This window comes from Erythrolamprus reginae, chromosome 11 (genome assembly GCF_031021105.1).
Source record: "Erythrolamprus reginae isolate rEryReg1 chromosome 11, rEryReg1.hap1, whole genome shotgun sequence".
NCBI classification, from domain to species: domain Eukaryota; kingdom Metazoa; phylum Chordata; class Lepidosauria; order Squamata; family Dipsadidae; genus Erythrolamprus; species Erythrolamprus reginae.
The window spans coordinates 10,562,092-10,583,174 of NC_091960.1; the positions used below are offsets into that span (position 1 = coordinate 10,562,092).

At 44.1% G+C, this 21,083-nt stretch overlaps 1 protein-coding gene across 4 annotated transcripts in view; it reads left to right on the forward strand.

Moving 5' to 3' along the window:
- LOC139174497 (IgGFc-binding protein-like) overlaps window positions 1–21,083 on the forward strand; it is a 73,026-nt gene that overhangs the window by 39,260 nt on the left and 12,683 nt on the right. For 2 of the 4 annotated variants that reach the window (XM_070764912.1, XM_070764915.1), the window contains 7 exons: window positions 152–716; window positions 3,017–3,216; window positions 7,671–8,063; window positions 10,069–10,355; window positions 12,946–13,211; window positions 14,444–14,563; window positions 20,223–20,407. In XM_070764912.1, the coding sequence (XP_070621013.1) occupies window positions 152–716; window positions 3,017–3,216; window positions 7,671–8,063; window positions 10,069–10,355; window positions 12,946–13,211; window positions 14,444–14,563; window positions 20,223–20,407 (2,016 nt within the window). The remainder of the gene's footprint in view (window positions 1–151; window positions 717–3,016; window positions 3,217–7,670; window positions 8,064–10,068; window positions 10,356–12,945; window positions 13,212–14,443; window positions 14,564–20,222; window positions 20,408–21,083) is intronic. The other 2 variants (XM_070764913.1, XM_070764914.1) reach the window with 2 other exon arrangements.

Here is a 21,083-nt window from a genome sequence, read left to right on the forward strand (position 1 = left end):
TAACACCCCGTTATAAACCTACCATAGATCCTATCACACAACACGCCTACCAATCAAGATCCTACCAATCAACATATTTGGGCCATGGCTGAGTTTTCTGGAGTTCTCTACTGGTAGTAATAAATGGTCTTTGTTCTTGTCTTTCACGCAGATTGATGGAATGATAGCAAACCTTCCGGTTCGAATCCAGGCTTTAGGAATCACCGTTTATCAACATGGTTTTTATACCATTTTAAAAACAGAGCTCGGTTTAATAGTGAATTATGACCCAGGTCACAATCTCTTTGTTACGCTTTCCCCTGAATACCGGGGCCAGACTTGTGGTCTATGCGGGAACTTCAATGAACTGATGGAGGATGACTTTATGATAAGAAATGGCTCAACTACAGAGGACATTCTGGACTTTGTCCTGAACTGGATATCTGAAACTGATCTTGCTGATACTGGCGAATCCGTTGCCTTTATCCCAAAGTTGGAACAAGGAGAACATCTCACTCATTTTAAATCTCTGTGCTGGATCATCCAGGATCCAGAGGGACCATTCGCTTCTTGCCATCTCCAAGTTGATCCACTGTCCTTTTTCACAGACTGCATTTTTGACCTTTATGCCTCCTCTGGAGATCATATCATCCTATGTTACTCTATTCAGATATATGTTGCAGCTTGTCAGAGAGCCAACATCACCCTTTCACCTTGGAGGAGAGAAGACTTCTGTGGTAGGTGGAGAATATGCACTTCTACTTTAAACTTCGATATGTCTATTCTGAGCACCCTGTGGTCTCCACCACTTCAGGTCAGGCAAGTTCTTAGGTAAAGCAACCTAAAGTTTTTAATGCTTCAAACCTGGCATTGATAAAAAAAAAAAGAAGAAGCACTGTTTTGATCTTTGACTTTTGCGCTTGCTGTCAAACATAAAGCCATAATACTAATTACTGTTTTGAATAATATGCAAGTTATATTATATGAATGGCTATTTTATATGTGAAATTAGGACTGAAATATTTCTGCACCTGTTGTGGTCCATCCACATCCTGCTCAGCTGATCATGGATTCAGACGATCGAGAGAGGGTGGGGAAAATATTTACTGACCCCTCACATCCTGGACACAAATTGTTTCAACTCCTACCCTCAAAACGTCGCTACCGAGCACTGCACACCAAGACAACTAGACACAAGAACAGTTTTTTCCCCGAACGCCATCACTACTAAACAAATAATTCCCTCAATACTGTCAGACTTTTTAATAGATCTGCACTTCTATTCTACTAGTTTTTCTCACCATTCCTATCCTATTCCTCCCACTTAGGACTGTATGACTGTAACTTGTTGCTTGTATCCTAAGATTTTAATTAATATTGATTGTTTCTTCATTGTTTATTTGACCCCTATAGAAACATAGAAACATAGAAGTCTGACGGCAGAAAAAGACCTCATGGTCCATCTAGTCTGCCCTTATACTATTTTCTGTATTTTATCTTAGGATGGATATATGTTTATCCCAGGCATGTTTAAATTCAGTTACTGTGGATTTATCTACCACATCTGCTGGAAGTTTGTTCCAAGGATCTACTACTCTTTCAGTAAAATAATATTTTCTCATGTTGCTTTTGATCTTTCCCCCAACTAACTTCAGATTGTGTCCCCTTGTTCTTGTGTTCACTTTCCTATTAAAAACACTTCCCTCCTGGACCTTATTTAACCCTTTAATATATTTAAATGTTTCGATCATGTCCCCCCTTTTCCTTCTGTCCTCCAGACTATACAGATTGAGTTCATGAAGTCTTTCCTGATACGTTTTATGCTTAAGACCTTCCACCATTCTTGTAGCCCGTCTTTGGACCCGTTCAATTTTGTCAATATCTTTTTGTAGGTGAGGTCTCCAGAACTGAACACAGTATTCCAAATGTGGTCTCACCAGCATTCTATATAGTGGGATCATAATCTCCCTCTTCCTGCTTGTTATACCTCTAGCTATGCAGCCAAGCATCCTACTTGCTTTCCCTACCGCCTGACTGCACTGTTCACCCATTTTGAGACTGTCAGAAATCACTACCCCTAAATCCTTTTCTTTTGAAGTATTTGCCAACACAGAACTGCCAATACAATACTCAGATTGAGGATTCCTTTTCCCCAAGTGCATTATTTTACATTTGGAAACATTAAACTGCAGTTTCCATTGCTTAGACCATTTATCTAGTAAAGCTAAATCATTTACCATATTACAGACGCCTCCAGGAATATCAACCCTATTGCACACTTTAGAGTCATCGGCAAATAGGCAAACCTTCCCTACCAAACCTTTCCCTATGTCACTCACAAATATATTAAAAAGAATAGGACCCAGAACAGACCCTTGTGGCACACCGCTTGTAACCTGACTCTGCTCAGAATACTCGCCATTAACAATAACTCTCTGATGTCTACGCTTCAGCCAGCTGCAAATCCATTGAACTATCCAGGGATTAAGTCCAATCTTCACTAATTTATCTATCAGCTCTTTATGTGGAACCGTATCAAAGGCTTTGCTGAAGTCCAGGTTCCTTGTGTGTCCAATCACACTTGGCCAATAAAATTCTATTCTATTCTATTTATTTATTCTTTGTCCAATACACAATATATATGGAAGAGGATAGACATGAAGTAATATATATAAAGATAATATGTAAAATAGAAGAGAAAATATGTGAGAGGAAGAAAATATATATGATATATGAGATAAAGGAAAGACAATTGGACAGGGGATGAAAGGCACACTAGTGCACTTATGTACGCCCCTTACTGATCTCTTAGGAACCTGAAGAGGTCAGTCGTGGATAGACTAAGGAAGAAATGTTGGGGATTAGGGGTTGACACTATTGAGTCCGGTAATGAGTTCCACGCTTCGACAACTCGATTGTTAAAGTCATGTTTTTTACAGTCAAGCTTGGAGCGGTTAATATTAAGTTTGAATCTGTTGTATGCCCTTGTGTTGTTGCGGTTGAAGCTGAAGTAGTCTATATCTCATTTCTTGAACAGGCCCCGATTGCCAGACCAACAGCCACTATGGACTCTGTGGGGTTCCAGGCCAGGATATTTGCTTGAATGCTTGGGCCAAGCTTCCTTGCCTGACCACGTGCTCGGAAGGATGCTTCTGTGACGAAGGGTTTTTGCGCAGTGGGGACAGCTGCATTCCAGAAGAGCAGTGTGGCTGCATATACAATGGGCTGAATTATAAGGTAAAATCCTAGAGTTTTTCACTCTTTGCGCATGCACAGAAGACATTGAATATACACAGAGGTTAAAAAAAGAAAATGGTGATGTCTGGCAAGTGGGTGGAGCTTTGTATTCCCACTGTTACCAGTTCTCTGAATTATCAGCAGTGGGCCCTACCGGTATGCTTAAACTGGGCCGAACCAATGACACTTCACCTCTGGAGTTAGGACCTTTTTGTGATCCTGATTTAAGTGCGGGAATATCTTCTTTTAGCTACGAAGATAGATTTTGAACTCTAGAACAGGTGGTAAATAGTGATGGGCAAACCTAACCTGCACAATTCAGGTCCGTACTGAATTTTGTGGTGTTCGGTATTATTATTATTATTATTATTATTATTATTATTATTATTATTATTATTTATTAAATTTGTATGCCGCCCCTCTCCGAAGACTTGGGGCGGCTCACAACAGTAATAAAAACAATATATCAGTGGAACAAATCTGATATTAAAAACATATACAATCCTATCATTATTTTAAAAAACCAAACAGCACATTCATACCAAACATAAAACAAAGTATACAAAAAGCCTGGGGGAAAGGTGTCTCAAGTCCCCCATGCCTGGCGGTATAAGTGAGTCTTGAGTAGTTTACGAAAGACAGGAAGGGTGGGGGCAGTTCTAATCTCCGGGGGGAGTTGGTTCCAGAGGGCCGGGGCCGCCACAGAGAAGGCTCTTCCCCTGGGCCCCGCCAAACGAAATTTTTTCAAACTTCGGGCAAAGTTCGGGGTCGTGTTCAGCATTCGGAGCTTTGACATCACTGGCAGGTTGCTAAGGACGCCAAGGTGATCACTTCCTGGATTCCATGGAATCCAGGAAGTGATCACCTTGGCATCCTTAGCAACCTGCCGGTGACGTCAAAGCTCTGCCCCTGGAATCTCTTCGTGGGAGGGATTCCCCATTCAGTTTTGAGTTCAGGTTTGGTTCGGGTTCGGCCAAATTTGCTGAACCCGAACACCGTTGGCTTCGCCCATCACTAGTGGTAAATGTTATAAATTAGGCCAGGCTTTTATTCAGATTGTAAATTATGAGAAAGCATGTGCCCGCAAATACAGAAGAATAACAGAGCAATTCAGATCAAAGTAATAATAATAAACCAGAGTTAAAAATAGTACTTAAAGTATCATGAATACTTTATCAAGAGTCAAGCTCACTTCCAATCCTTCTGGGAAAAATCAAGACTTCTGTTTCAAGGGCAAAAGACCACTCGTTTTATTTGGTCAAACGTTTCCGGCAGAAATAGCTAAACCAGATGCATCTTTTTGAGAGCAGAAATGTTCTCCTAACGGCATCCAAAAAAAGAAAAAAAAGGGGGGAAGGGAAGGAGAGTTCATCCTTGCCAAATGTAATACAAGTAAGCAAGGGAAGAAACCCAACAATCCGTTAAGAAGATCAAAGCCACCCTTCACATTTTAACTCAACAAGGGCAAAGAGCTATTGCTATTCATAGTGAAGGCTGAAAAGGCACTTGGGGAAAAGGAATCCTCAATCTGAGTATTGCATTGGCAGTTCTGTGTTAGCAAAAACTTCAGAAGAGAAGGATTTAGGGGTAGTGATTTCTGACAGTCTCAAAATGGGTGAATAGTGCAATGAGGCGGTAGGGAAATCAAGTAGGATGCTTGGCTGCCTAACTAGAGGTATAACAAGCAGGAAGAGGGAGATTGTGATCCCCTTATATAGAGCGCTGGTGAGACCACATTTGGAATACTGTGTTCAGTTCTGGAGACCTCACCTACAAAAAGATATTGACAAAATTGAACGGGTCCAAAGACGGGCTACAAGAATGGTGGAAGGTCTTAAGCATAAAACGTATCAGGAAAGACTTCATGAACTCAATCTGTATAGTCTGGAGGACAGAAGGAAAAGGGGGGACATGATCGAAACATTTAAATATGTTAAAGGGTTAAATAAGGTCCAGGAGGGAAGTGTTTTTAATAGGAAAATGAACACAAGAACAAGGGGACACAATCTGAAGTTAGTTGGGGGAAAGATCAAAAGCAACGTGAGAAAATATTATTTTACTGAAAGAGTAGTAGATCCTTGGAACAAACTTCCAGCAGACGTGGTTGGTAAATCCACAGTAACTGAATTTAAACATGCCTGGGATAAACATATATCCATTGTAAGATAAAATACAGGAAATAGTATAAGGGCAGACTAGATGGACCATGAGGTCTTTTTCTGCCGTCAGTCTTCTATGTTTCTATGTTTCTAAATCATCTTTAAAGTTTCTTCAGAAAAGATTTTTGGAGGAAACTTTTGGAGGGATAATAAAATGAGTAGTTTAGCTCAGGTCTGAGCATCTTGCATGATTCCAAGGAGTTGTGTCGACAGATATTGCTTGGACTTCGTAATTCATTAACAGATGAATAGAGTTGTAAGGAATCTTGCAGGTCATCTAGTCCAACCTCGCCCCACCCAAGCAGGAGACCCTACACCAGTGATGGCGAACTTATGGTGCGGGTACCACAGGTGGCACGCGGAACCATATCTGCTGGCACGCGAGCCGTTGCCCTAGCTCAGCTCCAATGTGCATATGTGTGTTGACCATCTGATTTTTGGCTTGCACAAAGGCTCTAGGAGGGCATTTTTGGCTTCCAGAGGGCCTCTGGGGGCTTGGATGAGGCCATTTTTACCCTCTCCCGGCTCCAGGGAAGCCTTTGGAGCCTGGGGAGGGCAAAATACGAGCCTACTGGGCCCACCAGAAGTTGGGAAACAGGCCATTTCCAGCCTCCAGAGGGCCTCCAGGGGGTGGAGAAAGCTGTTTGTGCCCTCCCCAAGCATTGAATTATGTGTGTGGGCACTCGCGCATGCCCTACACCATTTTTGACAGATGGCAGTCCAATCTGTTCTTGAAAGCCTCCAATGATGAAGCTCCCATAACTTCCAAAGACAATTTCTTTTCCACCAGTTCAGTGTTTTTCAACCAGTGTGCCGCGGCACACTAGTGTGCCATGAGACATGGTCAGGTGTGCCGCGAAGCTCAGAGAGAAAGAAAACAAGAGAGACAGAGAGAAAGAAAGAAAGAAAGAAAGAAAGAGAGAGTGAAAGAAAGAAAGAAAGAAAGAAAGAGAGAGAGAGAACAAAGTAAGAGAGAGAAAGAAATAGAGAGAGAGAGAAAGCAAGAGAGAGAAAGAGAGAAAGAAAGAGAAAGAAAGAAAGAGAGAGAGAGAAAAAAGAAAACAAGAGAGAGAGAAAGCAAGAGAGAGAGAGAAAGCAAGAGAGAGAGAAAGCAAGAGAACAAGAGAGGGAAAGAAAGCAAGAGAGAGAGCAAGAGAGAGAGAGAAAGAAAGAGAGAGAGAAAGAAAGAAAGAGAGAGAGAGAAAGAGGGAGGGAAGGTGGGAGAGAGAAAGAAAGACATAGAATGAGGTAGGGAGAAAGAGAGCAAAAAAGAGAGGAAGGAAGGGAGAGAGGAAGAAAGAGGGATGGAGAAAGAGAGAAAAAAAGATGGGAGAGAAAGAGAGAGGGAGAGAGAAATAGAGCGAAAGGGAGGAAGAGAGAGAAACATTTTTTGTCCAAACTTTTTTTAGCCACCACCACCTGCCCCACTCAATGTGCTCCAGGGTTTTGTAAATGTAAAAAATGTGCCATGGCTCAAAAAAGGTTGAAAATCACTGCGCTAGTTGATTGCTCTCACTGTCAGAAAAATTCTTCTTATTTCCAGATTGAGCCTCCTTGTTCAGTTTCCTTCCATTATTCCTTGTCTGGCCTTCAGGTGCTTTGGAAAATAGCTTGACCCCTCTCCTCTCTGTGGCAGCCCCTCAAATATTGAAACACTTCTATCATGTCTCCCCTGATCCTTCTCTTTGCTAGACTATTGTTGGTATGTCTCGGTATAGCTAGGCTATGAGACCTTTGACATACACTGAGCAGAGAATCTTAACAGAGTGTGGATGTGTGGTAAAGCCAAAGAAAAGGACACAGACTTAGTTATGCTTAATAAGTACTATTTACATATATACAAAATAGAAACAATCCATAACAAGCACTAAGCAAATACACTCCCCCATCAAGGCAAAGCGAAAGCGAATGAGCGATAAAGCACCATTGAGGGAAGGAGTACTGGCGCCCTCTTATGGCGAACCAGCCCAAAATATTTAAAGTGATAGTACAAGAGACTACAATAGGTAGTTTACAATGGCAAACCCTAACAACCATGTATCTTATACTAACAACTATCCATGCCCAGTTCTGGCAACCGTTCTTCACAAGTTTTAGTCTCCAGTCCCCTAATCATCCTGGCTGATTTTCTCTACACATTTTCTCTACACTTTTTCATCAATAGTGTGGTGGCCAAAACTGGATACAGTATTCTAGATGTGGTCTTATTAAGGCCTTACGGAGTGATATTAGTACCTCCCTTGATCTTATGAACTTTAATATTTTAATATTAATAATGTTAATATTTCTTTGCAGATTGGGGAGCGGGTCTGGCTTCCTGGTTGCCATGAACAATGCAGTTGTTACGGCCCTTCTGACTTCCGATGTGTTGCTGCCAGTTGTAATCCTGGATGGACATGTACTGTGAAGGATGGGAAACGAGGCTGCCACTCCCCCTGGGGAATCTGCACAGTGACTGGGGACCCTCATTATTTATCTTTTGATGGGTCAGTGGTGCATTTCCAAGGCACCTGTGCCTACGAGATCTCAAAGCTTTGCAACGCCTCCTCCCCGTCCTTCTACCGGGTTGTGGCACAGAATCAGCATCGGGGAAATGCTCAGGTGTCTTTTGTAACTCGAGTAGAAATCTGGTTGAAGAGCAGCATGCTAAGCTTTCATATTGTCCTCAGGAGGGGTCAGATTGTAGAGGTACGTGGAATATCGCCGTACGTGATTGCTACATCACAGCTGCTTTATTGTGCCTTTCTGTTCTGCCAAAGACTCATTCCAGTGATATTTTTGAACATTAAAGAGATGGAATTCTGTAAGTTATTAACATTTATCTTTCCCTGAAGGCCTCCTCATAATTACCGTATTTTTGGAGTATAAGACGCACCTCCTGCTCCCCAAAAGAGGCTGAAAATTTGGGTGTGTCGCTCTCGCTCTCAGCTTCCTCTGGCAGCCCCCCTGGCCCAGAGTACCCAGAGGGGCCTAGCTCATCATCATCATCAGACATGACCTGAGGTGGAAAAGGAGCACTCACAACAATGGCTAGGTGGGGCGGTACCCCTCACAGAACCAGCAGAAAAGTTTGGCCAAGTATTCTAGCGTTTAACCTGGCTGCTTCTTGCCTCCTTCTCATGTTTGCTCTGTGTGTATGAGCTCAAGAAGGAGGAGAGAAGGAGTGAGTGGGAAGAGTGAGGTTAGGCCAGTCAGTGGTCCAATTTACTGGTTTTCTGAACTGTGCATATTTGCCTCCACCGGTTCTATAGAACCTGTCCAAACCTGCTGAATTTTACCCTTGATTTAATTCCCTTTAAATCAATCAGAGTTGATAATCATCACTGCTTCAGATTAGCAAAATACAGCTACACCTGCATTGTGAATGAATATTTTTGTCTCCTAAAATCTCCATCACTCATCTTTGGTGAATGACTCCCACATTCCACAACATTATTTTTAAAAATTGCCATTGACCACATTCTTGATTTAGACATAGAATTTAAAAACATAGAAGATTGATGGCAGAAAAAGACCTCATGGTCCATTTAGTCTGCCCTTATTTCCTGTATTTTATCTTAGGATGGTGCCTGGAGGATGTTGGGGCCTGGATGAGAGTCAACAAACTTAAGCTCAACCCAGACAAGACAGAGTGGCTGTGGGTCTTACCTCCCAAGGACAATTCCATCTGTCCGTCCATTACCCTAGGGGGAGAATCACTGGCCCCCTCAGAGAAGGTTCGCAACTTGGGCGTCCTCCTCGATCCACAGCTCACATTAGAGAAACATCTTTCAGCTGTGGCGAGGGGGGCGTTTGCCCAGGTTCGCCTTGTGCACCAGTTGCGACCCTACTTGGACCAGGAGTCACTGCTCACGGTCACTCATGCCCTCATCACCTCGAAACTCGACTACTGTAATGCTCTCTACATGGGGCTACCTTTGAAAAATGTTCGGAAACTTCAGATCGTGCAGAATGCAGCTGTGAGAGCAATCATGGACTTTCCCAAATATGCCCATGTTACACCAACACTCCGCAGTCTGCATTGGTTGCCGATCAGTTTCCGGTCACAATTCAAAGTGTTGGTTATGACCTATAAAGCCCTTCATGGCACCGGACCAGATTATCTCAGGGACCGCCTTCTGCTGCACGAATCCCAGCGACCAGTTAGGTCCCACGGAGTGGATCTTCTCCAGGTCCCGTCAACTAAAGAATGTCGCTTGGCGGGACCCAGGGGAAGAGCCTTCTCTGTGGCGGCCCCGGCCCTCTGGAACCAACTCCCCCCAAAGATTCGAATTTCCCCCACCCTCCTTGCCTTTTGTAAGCTGCTTAAAACCCACATCTGCCGTCAGGCATGGGGGAATTGAGACCCTCTTCCCCCTAAGCCTTTACAATTCTATGCATGGTATGTATGTATGTATGTTTGGTTTTTTATATTAATGGGTTTTTAATTGTTTCTAACATCAGACTACTATTGTACACTGCTTTATTGTTGCTGTTAGCCACCCCGAGTCTCCGGAGAGGGGCGGCATACAAATCCAATAAATAAATAAATAAATAAGTGAGTGAGTGAGTGAGTGAGTGAGTGAGTGAATGAATGAATGAATGAATGAATGAATGAATGAATAAATAAATAAATAAATAAATGTTTATCCCAGGCATGTTTAAATTCAGTTACTGTGACTTATCCATCTCACTTCCCTAATTCTATTTTCAGGTCAACCAGGAAATTGTGGAACTGCCCCACATCCTGGAACTCACAGGGTTCATTGCCAAGATAAAAAATATGGTGATTGTAAAATTAGCAGCCAATGTAGAAATCCATTATAATGGCCAACACACACTGTTTGTCAAAGTGGGACCAGAGTACCAGGGGAAGCTGTGCGGAATGTGTGGGAATTTTAACGGTATTTCAGAGGATGATAAGGTGTTGCCCGATGGAAGCAAGACGCAGAACGATTCGCATTTTGGTAATGCCTGGAAAACAGAGACCAGCCCAGCAGGGTAAGAAAAGATTCAAAAATGTCGTGTTAAACCTGACTTCTCCCTTGTGAGTCCAATCAAATCAAAGTCATTTTGCATCCCAAAATAGATGCAAATAGGTACTGCATACCTGTGTATGAAAGAAATCCTGCCACACATAGATAATAAAAAACCAAAAATAATATTGATGATAACAAGAACAACAGGAAAGAGCGGTACAATACGACGCCTAAAACACGATCTAAGTATTGCCCACAAAATCATATGCTGCAACGTCCTGCCTGTCAATGACTACTTCAGCTTCAACCGCAACAACACAAGAGCACGCAACAAATTCAAACTTAATATTAATCGCTCCAAGCTTGACTGTAAAAAATATGACTTTAGCAATCGAGTTGTCGAAGCGTGGAACTCATTACCGGACTCAGTAGTTTCAACCCCTAACCCCCAACATTTCTCCCTTAGACTATCCATGATTGACCTCTCCAGGTTCCTAAGAGGTCAGTAAGGGGCGTACATAAGCGCACTAGCCTGCCTTTCATCCCCTGTCCAATTGTCTCTCCTTATCTCATATATCATATATCTTGTCTTCCTTTCATATATCTTCTCCTCTACTTTCATATCTTTTCTTTATATATAATACTTCATGTCTATCCTCTTCAATATGTATTGTGTATTGGACAAAATAAATAAATAAATAAAAAATAATACATCCATTTTAGAAACCATAACATTAGGTCTCATATTAACGAAAGTAACTGGATAGTTGACACATTTGTTCCTGAGATTGAATAGATACGCATAATCTTATAACATTAATATCACCTGGAATAAACTCTAATATCTCAAAATTGGAGCTTTAAACTCCAAATGGTGATAAATATAAACTACAATAAGTTATTTATGCATTACCTTAGCCCAGGGGTAGGCAAAGTTGGCTCTTCTATGACATGTGGACTTCAACTCCCAGAATTCCTGAGCTAGCATGATTGGCCCAGGAATTCTGGGAGTTGAAGTCCATAAGTCATTGAAGAGCCAACTTTGCCTACCTCTGCCCTAGCCGATGTTTCTTTTTGAATGTTACGTTTCCTTTAAATGTGGTTTGTCTACATGTATGTTTTTTTCTTCTTTCTTTTCCTCTTTCTCTCCTGTTTTTTTTTCTGTCTTTTGTTATATTCGTTCTTTTTTAAATGTATATATTTAATAAAGATTATTTTTTAAACAGAAATCCCGCCACAGCTTGACGGTATTACAGGTGTACTGCTAGATTGCGATGTTGACTAATTATGTGCATGTGTTTATGGAGCTAGGAATACATTTGATGCTATTGTTAATGGCGAGTATTCTGAGCAGAGTCAGGTTACAAGCGGTGTGCCACAAGGGTCTCTTCTGGGTCCTATTCTTTTTAATATGTTTGTGAGTGATATAGGGGAAGGTTTGGTAGGGAAGGTTTGCCTATTTGCCGATGACTCTAAAGTGTGCAATAGGGTTGATATTCCTGGAGGGGTCTGTAATATGGTAAATGATTTAGCTTTACTAGATAAATGGTCAAAGCAATGGAAACTGCAGTTTAATGTTTCCAAATGTAAAATAATGCACTTGGGGAAAAGGAATCCTCAATCTGAGTATTGTATTGGCAGTTCTGTGTTAGCAAATACTTCAAAAGAAAAGGATTTAGGGGTAGTGATTTCTGACAGTCTCAAAATGGGTGAACAGTGCAGTCAGGCGGTAGGGAAAGCAAGTAGGATGCTTGGCTGCATAGCTAGAGGTATAACAAGCAGGAAGAGGGAGATTGTGATCCCGCTATATAGAATGCTGGTGAGACCACATTTGGAATACTGTGTTCAGTTCTGGAGACCTCACCTACAAAAAGATATTGACAAAATTGAACGGGTCCAAAGACAGGCTACAAGAATGGTGGAAGGTCTTAAGCATAAAACGTATCAGGAAAGACTTAATGAACTCAATCTGTATAGTCTGGAGGACAGAAGGAAAAGGGGGGACATGATCGAAACATTTAAATATATTAAAGGGTTAAATAAGGTCCAGGAGGGAAGTGTTTTTAATAGGAAAGTGAACACAAGAACAAGGGGACACAATCTGAAGTTAGTTGGGGGAAAGATCAAAAGCAACATGAGAAAATATTATTTTACTGAAAGAGTAGTAGATCCTTGGAACAAACTTCCAGCAGACGTGGTAGATAAATCCACAGTAACTGAATTTAAACAACACTGGGATAAACACATATCCATCCTAAGATAAAATACAGAAAATAGTATAAGGGCAGACTAGATGGACCATGAGGTCTTTTTCTGCTGTCAGACTTCTATGTTTCTATGTTTCTATGTTTCTATTGCTAATAACACACCACCATCTGAATCAACAGCTTGTTTGATAAAACATTGTTGCTTCATTTCCTGTGTTTGCTAGAGTTGCGTTGCTCAACTTTGGCACCTTGAAACTGTGTGGCCTTCCAACTTCTCCTGGCTGGAGAATTGAAGTCCACACTTCTTCAAAGCTCCTTCTTGTATTTGTTTACATTTTGCTGTGGAACTCCTAACAAAAGCAAGACCTCTTATGTTGTTGCTGTTGTTGTTGTTATTTTATTAAGGTGTTTGGATGACAATTCCACCTTGGAGCCCTGTGAAAACCTGCAGGAATACGAAGAGCCGTGTGGGATTTTGGTCAGCCAAACAGGACCTTTTGCCAAGTGCTACTGGCACGTGGATCCTTCTCTGTTTTATTTGGCCTGCCTGTATGATTTATGCCGCTACGGGAGGCATAACAAAATGCTGTGCACCAGCCTTGCAGCTTATGAGGAAGTGTGCTTCCTTGAGGGAATTCAGACTTCAGGCTGGAGAGCTTCTGTTCAATGCCGTGAGTGTCCATCTTTCTATTACCCAATACCTTACGAAAATAGACTAACTATCCTGGATCTTGAATGCTTAGAATTGCAGCGCCTAAAACACGATTTAAGTATTGCCCACAAGATCATATGCTGCAACGTCCTACCGGTCAATGACTACTTCAGTTTCAACCGCAACAACACAAGAGCACACAACAGATTCAAACTTAATATTAACCGCTCCAAACTTGACTGTAAAAAATATGACTTTAACAATCGAGTTGTCGAAGCGTGGAACTCATTGCCGGGCTCAGTGGTGTCAGCCCCCAGCCCCCAACATTTCTCCCTTAGACTCTCCACGATTGACCTCTCCAAGTTCCTAAGAGGCCAGTAAGGGGCATATATAAGTGCACTGATGTGCCTATCATCCCCTGTCCAATTGTCTTTCCTTATCTCATATATCATAAATCTTCTCTCCTTCCCTTCTACTTCTCTTCTTTCTTACTTTCTATCTTTATATATATTACTTAATGTCTATTCTCTTTCATATTTATTGTATATTGGACAAAGAATAAATAATAATAACAACAACAACAACAACAATAATAATAAAATAAATAATAATACATTTTGGGGGATCTCATCTATAAAAAACACATTCATTAGGTGTTGTACCACGATTCTTGACAAATGTATCTTTTTCTTTGATGTATGCTGAGAGCATATTTATTTATTTATTTATTTATTTATTATTTATTTATTGGATTTGTATGCCGCCCCTCTCCGTAGACTTGGGGCGGCTAACAACAGTAATAAAACAATGTACAATAATAATCCAATAAATACTAAAAATGACATTAATATAAAAAAACCAAACATATATACAGACATACCACACATGAAATTGTAAAGGCCCAGGGGGAAAGAGCATCTCAATTCCCCCATGCCTGGTGGCAGAGGTGGGTTTTAAGTAGCTTACGAAAGGCAAGGAGGGTGGGGGCTATTCTAATCTCTGGGGGGAGTTGGTTCCAGAGGGCCGGGGCCGCCACAGAGAAGGCTCTTCCCCTGGGTCCCGCCAAGCGGAATTGTTTAGTTGACGGGACCCGGAGAAGACCCACTCTGTGGGACCTAACCGGTCGCTGGGATTCGTGCAGCAGAAGGCGGTCCCAAGACAAATTCCTTGCGTGTCCAATCACACTTGGCCAATAAAGAACTCCATAAATAAATAAAGAATTCTATTCTAAACCTCTTGTTCCTTCTGCAGCCGCCACTGACCCCTGCCTTGACTTGGCTTGTGGAGACGATGAATGGTGTGGAGAAAGGGGAGGAAAATGGGGCTGTTTTTGCCACAAATCTTACAGCCCCACCAAAAGGGCTGACTATGGTAAGCAATGGCCTGAGCTGATTTCGGGTTTTCCCATTTCTGATATTTGTCTTTGAACACAAATGTGTTTCCTGTTCAATGTTGCTGCAGCAGAGAAATCTGCAGGAGGCAGAGTTTTCTTTTTTTAAAAAAAAGTCAACATGACACTGATGATGTTACCTAGTTCTGTAATGAAACGTTTGCAAGAATATAATCAAACTCAGAGAGCACCAAGGACCCCTCATGTCAACTTTATTGATACCATGGGATAGCAATAGCAACAGCACTTAGACTTATATAATGCTTCACAGTGCTTTATAGCCCTCTCTAAGCAGTTTACAGTGTCAGCCTATTGCCCACAACAATCTGGGTCCTCATTCGACCCACCTCGGAAAGTTAGAAACATAGAAACATAGAAGATTGCCGGCAGAAAAAGACCTCATGGTCCATCTAGTCTGCCCTTATACTATTTCCTGTGTTTTATCTTAGGATGGATATATGTTTATCCCAGGCATGTTTAAATTCAGTTCCTGTGGATTTACCAACCACGTCTGCTGGAAGTTTTTTCCAAGGATCTACTACTTTTTCAGTAAAATAATATTTTCTCACGTTGCTTTTGATCTTTCCCCCAACTAACCTCATATTGTGTCCCCTTGTTCTTGGGTTCACTTTCCAATTAAAAACACTTCTCTCCTGAACCTTATTGAACCCTTTAGCATATTTAAATGTTTCAATCATGTCCCCCCTTTTCCTTCTGTCCTCCAGACTATACAGATTGAGTTCATGAAGTCTTTCCTGATAAGTTTTATGCTTAAGACCTTCCACCATTTTTGTAGCCCGTCTTTGGACCCGTTCAATTTTGTCAATATCTTTTTGTAGGTGAGGTCTCCAGAACTGAAAATTCTGGAGTTGGAAAGCTAAGAGTCTTCGGAGAGGGGCGGCATACAAATCTAATCTATTATTATTATTTGTGAGTGACATAGGGGAAGGTTTGGTAGGGAAGGTTTGCCTATTTGCCGATGACTCTAAAGTGTGCAATAGGGTTGATATTCCTGGAGGGGTCTGTAATATGGTAAATGATTTAGCGTTACTAGATAAATGGTCAAAGCAATGGAAACTGCAGTTTAATGTTTCCAAATGTAAAATAATGCACTTGGGGAAAAGGAATCCTAAATCTGAGTATTTCATTGGCAGTTCTGTGTTAGCAAAAACTTCAGAAGAGAAGGATTTAGGGGTAGTGATTTCTGACAGTCTCAAAATGGGTGAACAGTGTGGTCGGGCGGTAGGAAAGGCAAGTAGGATGCTTGGCTGCATAGCTAGGGGTATAACAAGCAGGAAGAGGGAGATTGTGATCCCCTTATATAGAGCGCTGGTGAGACCACATTTGGAGTACTGTGTTCAGTTCTGGAGACCTCACCTACAAAAAGATATTGACAAAATTGAACGGGTCCAAAGACGGGCTACAAGAATGGTGGAAGGTCTTAAGTATAAAACGTATCAGGAAAGACTGAATGAACTCAATCTGTATAGTCTGGAAGACAGAAGGAAAAGGGGGGACATGATCGAAACATTTAAATATGTTAAAGGGTTAAATAGGGTTCAGGAGGGAAGTGTTTTTAACAGGAAAGTGAACACAAGAACAAGGGGACACAATCTGAAGTTAGTTGGGGGAAAGATCAAAGGCAACATGAGAAAATATTATTTCTCTGAAAGAGTAGTAGATCCTTGGAACAAACTTCCAGCAGACGTGGTTGGGAAATCCACAGTAACTGAATTTAAACATGCCTGGGATGAACATATATCCATCCTAAGATAAAATACAGGAAATAGTAAAAGGGCAGACTAGATGGACCAAGAGGTCTTTTTCTGCCGTCAGTCTTCTATGTTTCTATGTTTCTATGTTTCTATGTTTCTATTATTATTATTATTATTATTATTATTATTATTATTATTATTATTATTATTATTATTATTATTATTATTTATTATTATTTATTATTATTATTATTATTATTATTATTATTATTATTATTATTATTATTTGTTATTAAGGTCAACCTTGAGCCTGGTGAGATTTGAACTGCCAAATGGCAAGCAGCTAGAAGTAGCCTGCAGTACAGTACTACACTCTAACCACTGCACCACCTCAGTTCCCTAATGGGATGGAAGTCCCGTTCTGTTTTTACAAGCTTCACGTGTGAAAAATGGGAAAGACTTTGATCCTCTGGTTGCAGTGCGATGATGATTTAAACCCTTTATTTATGTGTTTATTTATTTTTATTTTATTTTATTTCTTGAACAGTACAAGGTAGCAAGTATAGGTATACTGCTCAAAATAAAATAAAGGGAACTCTCAAAAAACACATCCTAGATCTGAACGAATGAAATATTATCGTTGAATATTTCATTTGCACAACTATTTCATTTGCACAACAACATGTGAAATTGATTGTGGATCAGTGTTGCTTCCTAAGTTTGATTTCACAGAAGTTTGATTTATTCAGAGTTATATTCTGTTTTTTAAGTGTTCCCTTTATTTTTTTGAGCAGTGTATAAACATAAACATGAACAAAGGAAGTAAATACAGAAAAATGAGAAAGAGATGGTAGGGACGAGGAAGCGAACCAACAGCGAGGTAAGTTAGAACTCGTCCCTGACTTGGGTGTACCTAGTTTAATGAACGGAAGGATTAGGGGTGACATGATTGCAGCCTTCCAACATTTGAGGGGATGCCGTAAAGAAGAGGGAATCAAGCTACTCTCCAAAGCACCTGAAGGCAAGACAAGAAGCAATGGATGGAAATTTATCAAGGAGAAAAGCAACTCAGAACTAAGGAGAAATTTCCTGACAGTGAGAACAACTAATCAGTGGAATGTCTTCCCTCCAGAGGTTGTGGGTGCTCCAATACTGGAGGTTTTAAAAAAGAGATTGGACAATCATTTGTCTGAAATGGTATAAGGCAGTGATGGCGAACCTTTTTTCCCTCCGGTGCCGAAAGAGTGTGCATGCATGCTATAACGCATGTGCAAGTGCCCACACCCATAATTCAATACCCGGGGAGGGTGAAAACAGCTTCCCCCACCTGTTGGAGGCCTTCTGGCTCGTGTTTTGCCCTCCCTAGGCTCCAAAGGCTTCCCTGGAGCCAGGGGAGGGTAAAAAGACCCTGGAGGCTCTCTGGAAGCCAAAAACACCCTCGCAGAGCCTCTGTGTGAGCCAAAAATCAGTTGGCCGGCACACACATGCACATTGCAGATTACCTCCGGAACCGCCTGTTACCGCACAAATCCCAGTGACTGATAAGGTCCCACAGAGTTGGCCTTCTCCGGGTCCCGTCGACTAAACAATGTCAATTGGCAGGCCCCAGGGGAAGAGCCTTCTCTGTGGTGGCCCCGGCCCTCTGGAACCAACTCCCCCCGGAGATTAGAACTGCCCCCACCCTCCCTGTCTTTCGTAAACTACTCAAGACTCATTTATACCGCCAGGCATGGGGGAGTTGAGATAGCTCTTCCCCCTAGGCCATTACAAGTTATGCATGGTATGTTTGTGTGTATGTTTGGTTTTATAATAGGGGTTTTTAGTTGTTTTTTTATTATTGGATTGTACATGTTGTGTTTATTATTGTTGTTAGCCGCCCCGAGTCTATGGAGAGGGGCGGCATACAAATCCAATAAATTATTATTATTACCGTGTTTCCCCGATAGTAAGACCCCCCCGATTGTAAGACATATGGGGGGTTTCAGGGGGGTCGGCTAATATAAGCCATACCCCGAAAGTAAGACATATGTCTTACTTTCGGGGAAACACGGTACTAAAAGCGAGGGAGGCGTCCGCTACTCCCGCCGCCGCCTTTGCTCTCCCCGCCGCGCCTGGGGCTGCCTGCCTGCCTGCTGCCATAGCCGGGCTGGGCGCGGGGCATCCTCGGTGTTGGGCAGCAGCGGGAGGAGCCGCAGCCTCCGGAGGCGGCCAGCCGGGCGCCCCCAGGACGCGCATCGCAGACCGGCCCCGCCGCGGCGCAGGAGGGATGGAGGCCGGGCCCGACGGGCAGCCGCGCCTGCCGCGCAACGCCGCCTAACGCCGCCCGCCTGGAGGAGAAGAGGCCTCGCCCGGGCCGAAGCCGCCTTTGCTCTCCCCGCCGCGCCTGGGGCTGCCTGCCTGCCTGCTGCCCAACGCCGAGGATGCCCCGCGCCCAGCCCGGCTACGGCAGCAGGCAGGCAGGCAGCCCCAGGCGCGGCGGGGAGAGCAAAGGCGGCTTTGGCCCGGGCGAGGCCTCTTCTCCTCCGGGCGGGTGGCGTTAGGCGGCGTTGCGCGGCAGGCGCGGCTGCCCGGAGGAGAAGAGGCCTCGCCCGGGCCGAAGCCGCCTTTGCTCTCCCCGCCGCGCCTGGGGCTGCCTGCTCTCCCCGCTGCGCCGGGCCGAAGCTGCCTTTGGTCTCCCCGCCGTGCCTGGGGCTGCCTGCTCTCCCCGCCGCGCCGGGCCGAAGCCGCCTTTGGTCTCCCCGCCGCGCCTGGGGCTGCCTGCCTGCCTGCTGCCGTAGCCGGGCTGGGTGCGGGGCATCCTCGGCGTTGGGCAGCAGGCAGGCAGGCAGCCCCAGGCGCGGCGGGGAGACCAAAGGCAGCTTCGGCCCGGCGCGGCGGGGAGAGCAGGCAGCCCCAGGCGCGGCGGGGAGACCAAAGGCGGCTTCGGCCCGGCGCGGCGGGGAGAGCAGGCAGCCCCAGGTGCGGCGGGGGAGACCAAAGGCGGCTTCGGCCCGGCGGGGAGAGCAGGCAGCCCCAGGCGCGGCGGGGAGACCAAAGGCGGCTTCGGCCCGGGTGAGGCCTCTTCTCCTCCGGGCAGCCGCGCCTGCCACGCAATGCCGCCTAACGCCGCCCGCCCGGAGGAGAAGAGGCCTCGCCCGGGCCGAAGCCGCCTTTGCTCTCCCCGCCGCGCCTGGGGCTGCCTGCCTGCCTGCTGCCGTAGCCGGGCTGGGCGCGGGGCATCCTCGGCGTTGGGCAGCAGTGGGAGGAGCCGCAGCCTCCGGAGCCGGCCAGCCGGGCGCCCCCAGGATGCGCATCGCGGACCGGCCCCGCCGCGGCGCAGGAGGGATGGAGGCCGGGCCCGACGGACAGCCGCGCCTCTCGCGCAACACCGCCTAACGCCGCCCGCCCCGAGGAGAAGAGGCCTCGCCCGGGCCGAAGCCCGAAGATGAGCCGGCCCCGGTGCCCGGGACAATATAACACATACCCCCAAAGTAAGACACAGTGGGGCTTTTGGGGGTAAAAAGATAGTAAGACACTGCCTTACTATCGGGGAAACACGGTAATTATTATTATTGGAGCTGAGTTAGGGCAGTGGCTCGTGTGCCAGCCGATATGGCTCCATGTGCCACCTGTGGCACCCGCGCCATAGGTTTGCCATCACTGGTATAAGGTTTCCTGCCTGAGCAGGGGGCTGGACCATTGGACCAGAAGACCTCCAAAGTTTTTTATTTATTATTTTATTTATTAATCAGATTTGTATGCCGCCCCTCTCCGCAGACTCGGGGCGGCTCACAGCAATAATAGTACAATGTAAACAAATCTAATATTTAAGTTTAAGTTAATTTAAAACCCCAATTTAAAAACCAATCATACATACTAGCATACCATGCATACATTTTTTATAAGCCTTCCAACTCCATCATTCGTATTAAATTCCTTTCTGTAGATTACCAGCTGACCTGCACGAGCGGCAGAAGCAGTGTCTCTCTCTCCCGCTGTCTCCTTTTCACCGACGGATTCCCTGCTGGAAGACTCCACTTGGCTGACCTCAGCTGTGTAGGATCCTTAATTGGAGACAGACTCGTCTTCTATTTCGACACAGTGCAGAAAACCTGTGGGACCGAAATGGAGGTAAGGAGATCCAGAAGTAGGTTGCACCACTATAGTTACTTGTTTTTGGTTTGAAGACCCTGCGGTTGAAAGGAATAGACAAAAGGCAGTTAAGGTGACTTCTAGACAAGGCTTTCACAAAACTCAAACCACATGAGTAAGAATCACCAATCCTTCATACAGGTAAGGTCAATATCTAAGTTGAGCTGCACCATGGAAGCTGGGGTGGGTTCTAACTTACCTTATTTATTTATTAATCAGATTTGTATGCCACCCCTCTCCGCAGACTCGGGGCGGCTCACAGCAATAATAATACAATGTAAACAAATCTAATATTTAAGTTAATTTAAAACCCCAATTTAGAAACCAATCATACATACTAACATACCATGCATAAATTTTATAAGCCTAGGGGGAGGGAAAGTCTCAATTCCCCCATGCCTGACAACAGAAGTGGGTTTTAAGGAGCTTACGAAAGTCAAGGAGGGTGGGGGCAACTCTGGTATCTGGGGGGAGTTGGTTCCAAAGGGTTGAGGCTGTCACAGAGAAGGCTCTTCTCCTGGGTCCCACCAAACGACATTGTTTAGTTGACGGGACCCAGAGAAGGCCAACTCTGTGGGACCTAATTGGTCGCTGGGATTTGTGCGGCAGAAGGCGGTCCTGGAGATAATCTGGTCCGGTGCCATGAAGGGCTTTA